Here is an 11,649-nt window from a genome sequence, read left to right as displayed (position 1 = left end):
TTGCAAAGAGTATTCAAACACTCAGGACAACTAAAAAAAAAATACCAAACATAGATAAATAAAGAAAATCTCTGCATGACTCGGAACTATTTAGGTTTTGTAAAATGAACTCAATCTAGTTTTAATCTCAGGCCAGTATTTTAGACAAAAGTATAGGGTTATTATAACTATGTAAAATATTCTTTATAAAGTTTAAAAAACAAACTTAAACTATTTGATTCTTTTTACTTCTTGTGAAATTTAAGTGGTAAGTTTAATGTAAAAAATATTCAAATAGTTTTTACATACTCTACTTAGTTTGATTTAGGCTCATTTGTTCTTTTTATCAAAACACAGGTTGGCTAACTTTATTTTATATAGTTTTAATTATTTTAAGTGTTTTTTCTTAATTTTATTTTTGTTTTGTTTTGATAAGTTTATCTTTATTACTGTAGTACTATTCTATAAATATAAGTTTTAATTCTTTATTTTTAATCTTATATCACTCCCTGCCTTAACACCTTTAAACATATTAGTCGTCTTTATTAAAACAATATTGTAGTTTTTTTAATGATGTCTATTACTTGTAGTGTTAGGTATCTGTGAATTACAAAACAAAAGTATAAGCTCAATTAAATAAATATTATCAATTTTGTAGTGTGGTTGAATATTTTCTTATTTCTATTGTTTAATTTAAGACTTTAAAACTATTAAAAAAATTACACACTAGAAATTCACAGTTTTATTCATGTTTACTAACAAAATATTTTTAATTAATGTGATTTTATAATAAATAAAATTTTTAAAGTGTTCTTACATAATAATTTTTCAAGTGCTAAAAAACTCTGAATTTATACATTATTTTTTTTTTAAATAAAAAAAGCAATAATTCAGTTAAATTTATATTAAATAAATATTATTTTGAGATAACTAGATTTTTTTTATTTTAAAACTGTAAAATAAGTAAATTACTATTGAAATAGCTAAATATATTCAAACTAGTATATTCAGGTTTCTTTATAATAAGATTAAAAACCATTATTAAGTCATGTCAGATGAAACTAATATGGATCAAATTGGTGTCAAAAGAATAATAATTGATAACAACCATAAAAAATTAGCAAGTGTTAGTGCAACTTGTAGAAAATCAGTAGTTGATTGTTTTAAAAACAAATGCATGAAGTATTTTACAAAACAATTAGATGATAAAAGTGTACGAGCTTACTACACTTTTGAAAGTACAGGTAATAAAATTTAAAAAATATTTTAGTTTGATTTATTTGTTATATTTAGTTTTAATTAATATCTATTAATTTAAATTATGTATAGACTTAATTTTTTAGTTAAAGCATAACTTTTATGCTTAGAAAGGATTAAAAATTTAAAAGAAAAGACTTAGTATTAATATTAGATTTTATTAAAAAGTTTTGAAAAATTTGAAAACTGTAAACTATTTTAAGAAAATTTAAATGAATAGATACCAAGAGCATATTAGGGGTTAGTGATATTTTTCAATGTTAATATTGACTTTTATGTTAATTATAAAGGTGAACTAAAGATAATTAATTCAATTATAAAAAATTATACAATGCCTAAGATATAGTCATTTTATTTAAATGTTACCAATTTAATCAAATTTACTGTAACATTTTTACAGTAAAACTAATCAGAAATTCAAAAAATACAAAATAAAAATCTTACCCATAGTTTTTCAAACTTAAGTATTCAGGAGATATTTTCATATCAAAAAAATTTTATTGTAATGATCTAGAAAAATTATGACCCAAAAATAGAAAAGCACATCTTGAAAAATGTCTTTTCAAATTAAAAAAGACAACTTTATTTTTTGGTACAATAGTAATGTTTATTATTTACTTAATATTTATAAAAGTAATGTTTAAAGTGTAGGAAAAGATATTCTTCTAACAAAAAAGTCTCGTTTTGCATTTATCTAAGAATTGCATTAAATTCTTCGACTTCGTCTTATTATATCTCAAAATATAGTGGATATAAAGAAACTGTTACAAAATTAAGTTCTATAAAATAAGATTTATAACTAAAACAATTAATTTGATAAACTTTGTATTTAATAAATACTACAAAGGTGTTAAAAAGACAAGTAGGATATTTCTATGTTTTTAAAAAAAATTGTGGTTTTATACCTTACTTAATTAAAGTGCATTGTTATCTGAAATAATTTAAACCAAACTATATCAAATTTTAGTTTCAAATTTTGTTTTAAAGGGCCAGATTTATATGCTTGCCGGTTTTTGAATTTAGAGTTAAAAATTTTACTAAACATCTATAAACAGCGCTAAGCCAAATCTCCTATCAGAGAACTGCTAGTAGACTACCATATCTTAAAATGTTAAATTTAAAAAAGTAGTACTGTAATATATACTTTTTTTATTTTTTAAGAATAATTACAAAAATTTTTACTTTTTATTATATATAAAATAACAGCATTTTGTAATAAAACATTATATTGTTATCAATTACGTAGATTTCTAGTTCTAAAAATCTGTCAGTTATTCTAAGCAAATTTACAAATATGATATTTATACATAATTAATTTTTTAGATACACCAAATATGAAAGAATATGAAATCGTTTTAGCTTTGAAAATAAATAAGCTTTTTCAAAAAGAAAAGAAAATCATAAAGATCAGCAAAATCTTTCAAGACAAGTTAAAATTTAAAAATGTTGTCGTATTTTACTGTTTAGCTAAATGTTACAACCTAGCTACTATTTCTGACTGGTCTTTAAATTATATAGAACGATGTTTTCCGATGGTAGTTGAAACTCAAAACTTTTTGCATTTAGACTTCAGTTTTGTTGCAAAAATACTTTCAAGTTCTGAATTGGGTATTCACTCAGAAGTTGAAGTATTTAATGCAGCAAATAATTGGTTTAAGTTCAACATTGAACAACGTCGCAAACATGCAAAACAATTGTTACTAAAAGTCCGACTTCCTTTATTGTCAGAACATGCTTTGAAATATATTAAAGATAAAATTTCTTCAACTACTGAAATTTATGATAATGATAACATATTAGAAGAAGTACTAGCAAACAACAACTACTTGATAAATAATTCAAATATTACTTACACAAGTAGATATTGTAACCAAAACAAATATAATTTGTTAATTTGTGGTGGTTATGATGATAGATTGGTTGAAGTTGTAAGTAAAGTAAAACAAATTGATAGAAGTAACATGAACTGCGTAAAAGATCTTGCTCCAATGAATCAATGTAGAGAATACTTAGAAGCTGTTTGTTTAAAAGGAGAAGTTTATATTTTTGGTGGTTATGATAGTGCTGATAATTTTGTAAATTCGGTTGAAAAATATTCACCAACTACTAACACATGGACTGTAGTATCTAGTATGGTTTATGAACGTCATCGCATTTGTTCTTGTGCATTTATGGATAAAATATTAATATTCGGTGGTTTCCATATAGAAGATAATTATGACAATATAGTAACAACTAAGTCCTGTTTAGAATTCAATACAAAACATAACAATTTTAAAGAAATTGCTGGAATGAATGTAGCTAGATCGTATGCAGCTTGTACAATCTTTCAAGAAAGTATTGTGGTTTCTGGTGGAATAGATAATAATAATATTAGTTTGAACTCAGTAGAATCATATGATGTGTTTGGTGATAAATAGTCATCACTGCCTAATATGATAAGACATCATTATGGTCACAATTTAGTTGATGTAAAAGATAAACTGTTTGTTATTGATCATGGAATTAGCAATTGTGAAGTTTTTGACAACGTTTGTAATAAGTTTATTGCCCTGAAGCCACCTAATAGTCATATTTATTTGAAGAAAGCTTCGTCTATTGGAAATAAAATTGTAATACTTCAAAATTGCAAAACAAAATTAATTTGTTATGATGTTGACAAGGATAAATGGTCTGAAGAACAATGTGAAGTAACAAAATATTTTAAAGGCTTTTCCTTTGCAAAGTTACCTTGGTATTAAAACTTATATTGTTAAAACATCAAGAATACTGTTGAACTTATGCATAGTTAAAAAAAATAGTTTAAGTTTATGTATAGTAAAAGATATATTTGATAAACAATATATGATTTGACTGTTGTATTTTAATTTATTTGTGTAAGAAAGACTTAAAACTAAAAAATTAATTAACTTGTTGTAATTGATGAAAAAGAGTTGAAAAATTGAATTAGTGTTTTTTAATACATAAATTATTGTTATTATAATTGTTTTATAGTAGAAGTGTTCTGTAACTTGTTTCGGTAATATGAGAAGTATTCAATCGGTCCTAGCATTTGATAAATTAGAAATTTAATTAAACGTGAATATTTTAAATGAAATTAAATGTTTACAAAATTTTTGTTTATTTCAAGAAAACCAGGGATGATTCTGTTTATCACTAGAGTTAAAAAAAAAAGAATAAAAATAATTAGAAGTAATTAAATAACCTCTGTTTCAGTTTTTTACAAAACACTAACTTTGAAAATAATTTTCGTAAACTTTCGAAAATAACAAACCATATATAATCTTAGTCAGATATAATCTATTCAAAGAATTGATAAAACTGTCCATTTTTAAAATCAAAAGAGGCTCACTCCATTTATGCATTATTTAATTTTTAACATATTTTAATGTATAAGTTAACATAACTTTAATCAAAAAAGTCTTTATAATTCGACCTACGTTTAAACATACAAACAACTATAACGTTCTATGTTGTTAGAAAAACATTACTGTTTTCAAATTTTCGAATTATTTTTAGCAAACCTCGGCTAAGTTATAATATTAGCAGAACTTAATTAATTAACATATACAACTGTATCATTTAACTGAGTATTTTTATGTAAAAATAAAATATTTTTTTTTATTTCAGTAGAACATAGATAACTCAAAGTAAACAATTATTAAATGCAAGTAATAATTACATTAGTAATTTTTATTACAATACAGTTTAGATTTTATGAAAATCTACAGCTTAAAATTATAAGTTAAAACGTACAAAAGTTTATAAAAATTTAGAAATATCAAATTGAGGCAGCCCTAAGGTTGAAATACAACATTAATAATATCTTAGTAGACATATAATATGGGTATATTATCCAATTCAATAAGTTTAACGTATTATTTCAATAAGAGTATCGATAGTTTAAAGCATATCGAACTTAGGTAAAATTCTTACTTTACATAAAATATGTACTTTACAAATTTAGAACTGACAATACCTTTAAAATAGAGATTAAGAGTTTCCAATGTAGTTTTTCAAAAAGGTCTATTCTACTATTTATTTTTACACTCACTATTGTTTTCAAAACAAGGTTGTTTTGTTTGCGAATCATACTGAGATCCAATATTTGTGTTTTTTAAACTATCATAAGTTTTATTGAATTTTTTAAAGATAATTTTATATATATAAATATATAAGTTTTTCAATAAGAGTTATGTAAAATTAACTTACAGTTATAAAGATTTCTGTTTCCGATTCTAGTTAAACTAGAAAAACTACACATATCTTTTTCTATGATTGTAGATATAATTGTACCAAAAAAAGTTTTCAAACATATTAATTACAGCTCCGATATTGTTGTTAAAAGGCATAATGAATGTAAAAATTTCCAGACATTTTGTATAATTTCTAGCTCTCTAAAGATTTTATAAAACGAATTGGTACAGTATATTGCTATTTCTTTGATACTCAAACCATACTATTTTCTCGTACTAAATTTGCTTGAGTACATCTTAAAAACTAGAAGTAATGTTTCACACCTTTCTTTTTTTAATTCATTTTTTTCTCTACAGAGTTAGCTGCTACTAGGCAAAGAATAATCTATGTCAATAATAACTTTTAGATTTTTCATTGAGTTAATTAAGTATTTTAATAAAAATCCATTTTTTTTGGGTCACCATCTACTAAGAGTAGAAACTCCAAATAAGGTTAGGTATTGTTTGAGGTCCGTGCGCAAAGCCGTAGTCACCATAGACCGTCTTAGGAACGAGGTTGGTTATATATGTTGAACTGGTCAGCAGAAGTTATTACTTGTGTTATGCGGATCTGGCAAATAACTGTCTTAACGCCTTTTATAATATCAGTGACGGTTACTTAAGCTAATGTTTAGAATTGACTTAGATAAATAACTTAGCTAAATCGATATATTAAACGCTAGTTTAAAATTACACTATTATTTAAACTTAACCTAATTAAGTAGTAGGATTGTTAGATTGCTTAAATTTATATTATAAAGAAATACAGTCTTCGAAACAAGTAAGTATTTAAAAATTAATAAAAATACGTTGAAACACAATACTACAAACTGCTAAAAAATCACATAACATAAACTACTTTTGCTCAAAAGCAAAAGTGAAAAACATAACTCTTTGTAACTAAACGTCTTTAGCGCCAGGCAACAACAACTAAAAACGTAATCGATAAAAAAGCTCTGCGACTAACTCACAAACAACAGCGCTCTCATTGAATTTAAGTGGTTTGAATAATTTAAGATAATTGAAAGAAAAAAAGCCTTTTTCGACGGCAAAACTTTATAAACTGTTACAATATAATAAGAGCCTGTAGGTTATCCGCTAGAGGTCCGAGCGCAAAGCCGGAGTTACCGTAGACTGTCCTAAGATGCTTGGTTATATATGTAACGGGGGCCTTGCGGTTATTGAATATAACGCGCTTATATATACAATAATCCTTAGTTCGTTTTCAGGCTGATTTTTAGACTGACTTTGCTAACTAGATTATTAAGATTTTAAATGTTAATTGAATTATTACTTCTGTTTAATTGTAATTAGTTTTTAAAACTGGAGATAGCTTCTACCAGTTGTCGTAAAGCTAATCAAATTATGTGTACACCAAGCTGCAAAAACTAAAATTAGCGCACCCCGAAATCTCATTTTAATAAGCGCCGCTAGTGATGGTACTACGTAAACACTTTTATTAGTGCATTTCTTTATAAAAGTCATAACTCAAATTATATTTACATGCAAACCATTTAACAATTGAAGCTGAATCTTTTTAATTCATCTTTTTTTTATTGACCTCTATATTTGTATTACCTTATTTTCACAATGATATTTTAGTTATATGGCTTTCTCTTAAATACTTATTCATTGAACACTTCTCTGTAAAATCCAAAGTTCAGTAATCTTAAAATATTTAATTAACTATTAAGTACATACCTTATTTGACTGTGCAACCCAAAAAAAGTTTGTGTACACCTTGACAACTACTGGCTATACAACTAAAATCGAGTCTGTAAGTTAAGAATGTGTTTACAGTGATTAAATGTGCGAAAAAGTATAAAAAACTAGCTAGAAAGTAACACTAAGTAAAATAATCCAGCTGACCTGATTTAAAATAAAAACAATCGATATCGTTACGCTAGTATGCTAGTAACGATGTATAATAAATATGCATGGTTTATCATAAGATACAAATACAAAGTATTAGTACAAGTAAAAGCAACAAAAAGCTCGAAAGCAAAAACCAAAATCCATATTAAAGTTAACTGCTTGTAATATGAAATAATTTTAAATAGTATATATAATATATATAAAATACTTGATATAACATGACACTTGAATGAATAAGAATAAAATTAAGTATTGTTTAGTTCTAGTTCAACCAAATAAAGAAGCTCAGAAATTTTAAAATAGTAGTTTTTTTATAGTACATAAGTACAAATCTGTATTTTATAAACAATAAACTAAAATTATCTATGGTTTAAGCGTTTCAATTAAAATTTTGTTTTAATAAAGCACATTTTATGACATGCATATTTAAATATGTTAGATTATAGACGTGGTGTAAGAAAAAATATTTAATTTTTTGAGTTATACACAACGGATACAGTTTTATGTTCCCTGGACACGTTATTCGTTGTAAATAAAATAATTCTTGTTTTTTTTACTTTTTATTTAACAAGTTCCTAAAAAGATTACAACTCAAGTTTTTATTTAAAAGAAACATAATCTTTTTTTTTATTAGTTATAATTTCAGATCTTTTATGGTATAAACAGGTTTTGTAAAAGCTAAGAGTTTAAAAACTTTCCAAAATAATATTTATTATGCTTCAAAATATTAAAAGTGTGTTAGAAATAAGAAAAAAAAATTAGTTTATTGTTGTTCATATGACATATGCAACTACAGAATACCGAAAACTTTAAATAAAATATTTCTAGGTATTGTAAGTGATTAGGGTGACAGGTGTTGTTCAATTAACATAAGTAATTACAGAATACTGACAACTATAAATAAAATACACCTAAGTATTGTAAGTTATCAGGTTGACGGGTGTTGTTAAATTGATAATGCAACTACAGAATACCGAAAACCTTAAATGAAATATACTAAGGCATTGTAAGTGATCAGTGTGACGGGTGTTGTTTAATTGACATATGCAACTACAGTATACCGACAACCTTAAATAAAATAAACCTAGGTATTGTTAGAGTGCGGGTTGACGGGTGTTGTTCAATTGACATATACTACTGAGTATTGCAAGCTATTACTCTAAATATAATTATAACTATTTATAACTAATAGAAAGAATCGCAACCATAATCTACATGTGCATGATAAGTGATCAGTTTGTTGAGAATTAGTTTTTTAAGACTGATTGAGTACAGAATATCGCATAAATAGTCTACATGGATATATAAAGTGATCGGTTGTGACGGTTGTTGTCCTATTTGATTATAATACTGAGTGAATACAGGCAATTGGCAATAAAATATATATGATCATTTTAAGTTGTATAGGTTACTGATGTTTTTTATTTAACATACATTAATTAGACTAATCAATTAAAAAAATAATCTTAACAAACACTTTTTTATCCTATATATTGTCATATTATTGTTTGAATAGTGCTTTTAAATTGATTAATTAAGCATTTTTATATATCTCAAGTCCGGCAGAATAAACTTTGAAAAAAGTGATTTTTTGCTTTTCCTTGATTACTAATTTAAACGGCTGTATTATAGACAATACTTAATTTAGAGATTTATTGCGAACATTAAGCTAATTTTGTCAATATTTGTTGGATTTAAGATATAAAACATTGAGATTTAGCACACTGTCAAAGCAACATTAAGCTTATTTTAGAGTAATTTTTTAAACAACTGATTCTTAAGTATTATTAACTTTACTTAAGTTAAAGCTTTTTAGCAAAGTCTGAGCTATTTCAGTATAGAATTGTTTGTTCTGAAACGAATTAAAATTAAAAAAAAGAAGAAAATGTTGCTTCACCTTGAGACTTATAACTTATATTATATTAATAATTTAATATTATATTAATATATTATATTAGTAATTAATTTAGTTTTTTATAACTAACATTTTAAACAGCTTTAACATTAACTACACTTGAGTAAGAGCTTTGATATTTAATTTTGAATACACTCCAAGACATTACCGCAAAGTTTTAGTTATTTTCATAAAGAATTGTCGAACTAAAATTCAAAAAAAAATATTTTTTTGTTTTTTTTGAGCAATAATTCGAACGGCTATAAAATACTTGAATTATTAATTTGAAAATGAAAACTTCATTTTTTATATACTAATGAAGATTACTGTAAAATTTGAGTTCGTTCTGTAGTTATGTTCCTTTTTTAAAGTCTTATTTCGGCCGTAGTAACATAGACAACACTTAAGTGAGAGCTTAGAAACTAAAATATAGTTTTCCTATTTTTATTTAATCTATGAATATATTTTAAATCAAAAAAGAAAATTTGTGTTTTTACCCTTTTCTATTAAACCTGATTCTAGGCTACTTTTTTTAAAGGTCAACTATATGACTTTTCGTGTTACCCAATCAGAGTAGCCTATAAAAAGGTAGTTTAGAAAAGGTAGCCAAAAAAGACACCAATACCTGATGACTAGGAATAGTAATGAAAGATTTAAAAACTTGCAAAAGTATAAACTAAATGGTCAACATTTTTCAAAATAATTTTTTTTTTTTTGTAAAATTAAACAGTGTTTAGTTTACAATAGCAAGGCAAAAACTTTAATTTTGTTATATGTTATCCATGTGCTTTTATTCATATATTTATAGATTTTGTTTTAATGCAGAAACTATATAAATCGATAAAACTACATGATAATCATCTATTAATTTAAAAATTAGATATACTAATTATTTACATAATAATCTTGATAATGTAAATCTGTTGTAAGTAAGAAACAAGATTAGCTTGACTTTTTACAATAGTTAAAAATAATCAACTTTTGTATCTTACTAACATTAAATTTATATTTTCCTAAAATTTTACATGTATATATTTAACTATAGTTATTTAACTGCTAATTTAAATGAAATTTAAATGATTTGTAAATTAGTTTAGTTATCTCTCTACTGCTGATCTACATCTTAACAGTTTAAACCCTTTAATGCGTTAAAAACAAATTCTAAAAAAAATATTGACAGTTAGTAAGTTTATATAGAGGCAATAGAAATTGAAATATTAAATAAAAATAATAAATATATTTTCCAAAAAGATCATTTTACATAGAATACAATGTGCTACTCTACGATATGTTAAGCTTAGTTAGAATTAATTGATCTAAATATAAAGATACATTTAAAATAGCAAAAATAAGCAAAACAATAATATCCAATATATTATGAGATTAGTAACTAGTATTTGTATAAATAAAATAAAAAAGTACTAAGTACAAATACTAAATACATATTACGAATACATATAGGAAATTAATAAAATAAATTAAAGAATACTTTTTCATATGAAACGTTTTACATCACAAATTTTATTTTATTTATTATTTTGGTATTTAATAAAAACTTTAAATCAGTTATAATTAAGATGTCTTGGACCATTTTTTTTAAAGAATAAAACCTGCGCGTTCTGCATTTTAACCTTATTGTAATAACACCATAAAAATAATATTTTGAACAAAAAAGATGATAAACTACAATTGGTAAAGATCCTAATAGAAAGTTTAAACGAGCGTGATCTTAAATGTCCAAACTTGAGACGCAAATATTTTCCTTGTCGTAATAGTTAATTAAAAACTTTTTTTTTATTCTAGAGAATTAGTCTTTTATTTAAAAAATAAATTTATTGTATTGGGATTTCACTTTTTTAGTAGGGCCCCTTTAAAAATTTACATTGCTTTTTATTTATAGAAGCTTTTCTCCAAAAATAATAATTTTATTCAAATTTTTCTAAACATACTTTTTAAAATGAGTTTAATGATGTTGATTTTTTTTTTTCAAATTTATCATTGCTTTTGAAATATATGACTCATACAAATTTTACCTAAACTCTTAGCACTTTAGCAAGAAATCCCTCAAGTAGATTTGCTAAGAATTTAGGTAAAACTTGTATGGCTCATATATTTTACAAGCAATAACAAACTAGTCAAAAATATCACAACATCATAAAAGATAACTAAACAAATCTGTTAAAAATAAAAATTATTAAAATAATATTTTATTTTTGTATAAAAAGTTGTATATCTGAAAAACGAAAATCGTGAAAAATTGGAATTTTTCTAAAAAAATTTATCAGGCTTATGATATAAAAAAAAATTGAAAAAAAATTTACAACATCCTTAAACTCATTTTAACAAGTATGTATAAAAAAATTGAATAAAGTTACTATTATTGGAGAAAAGCTTATATTAATAAGAAAA

General features: G+C 24.1%; 1 protein-coding gene across 1 annotated transcript; it reads left to right on the top strand.

The window, feature by feature from the left end:
* Nucleotides 1-2,768: 2,768 nt before the first annotated feature.
* Nucleotides 2,769-3,656, top strand: LOC145842492 (kelch-like protein 28). Its single transcript, XM_082949949.1, has one exon. It carries the CDS (start codon nucleotides 2,769-2,771, stop codon nucleotides 3,654-3,656), a length of 888 nt encoding a protein of 295 aa, XP_082806075.1.
* The last annotated feature ends 7,993 nt before the right edge of the window (nucleotides 3,657-11,649 follow it).

Source organism: Thalia democratica, chromosome 1, assembly GCF_965202585.1.
Source record: "Thalia democratica chromosome 1, ktThaDemo2.hap1.1, whole genome shotgun sequence".
NCBI classification, from domain to species: domain Eukaryota; kingdom Metazoa; phylum Chordata; class Thaliacea; order Salpida; family Salpidae; genus Thalia; species Thalia democratica.
This window is presented reverse-complemented; position numbering and strand designations above follow the sequence as displayed.

What these genes read in the sequence shown, in the direction of transcription:
- LOC145842492 (XM_082949949.1), top strand. Translation starts at nt 2,769, where the DNA reads ATGGTAGTTGAAACTCAAAACTTTTTGCATTTAGACTTCAGTTTTGTT.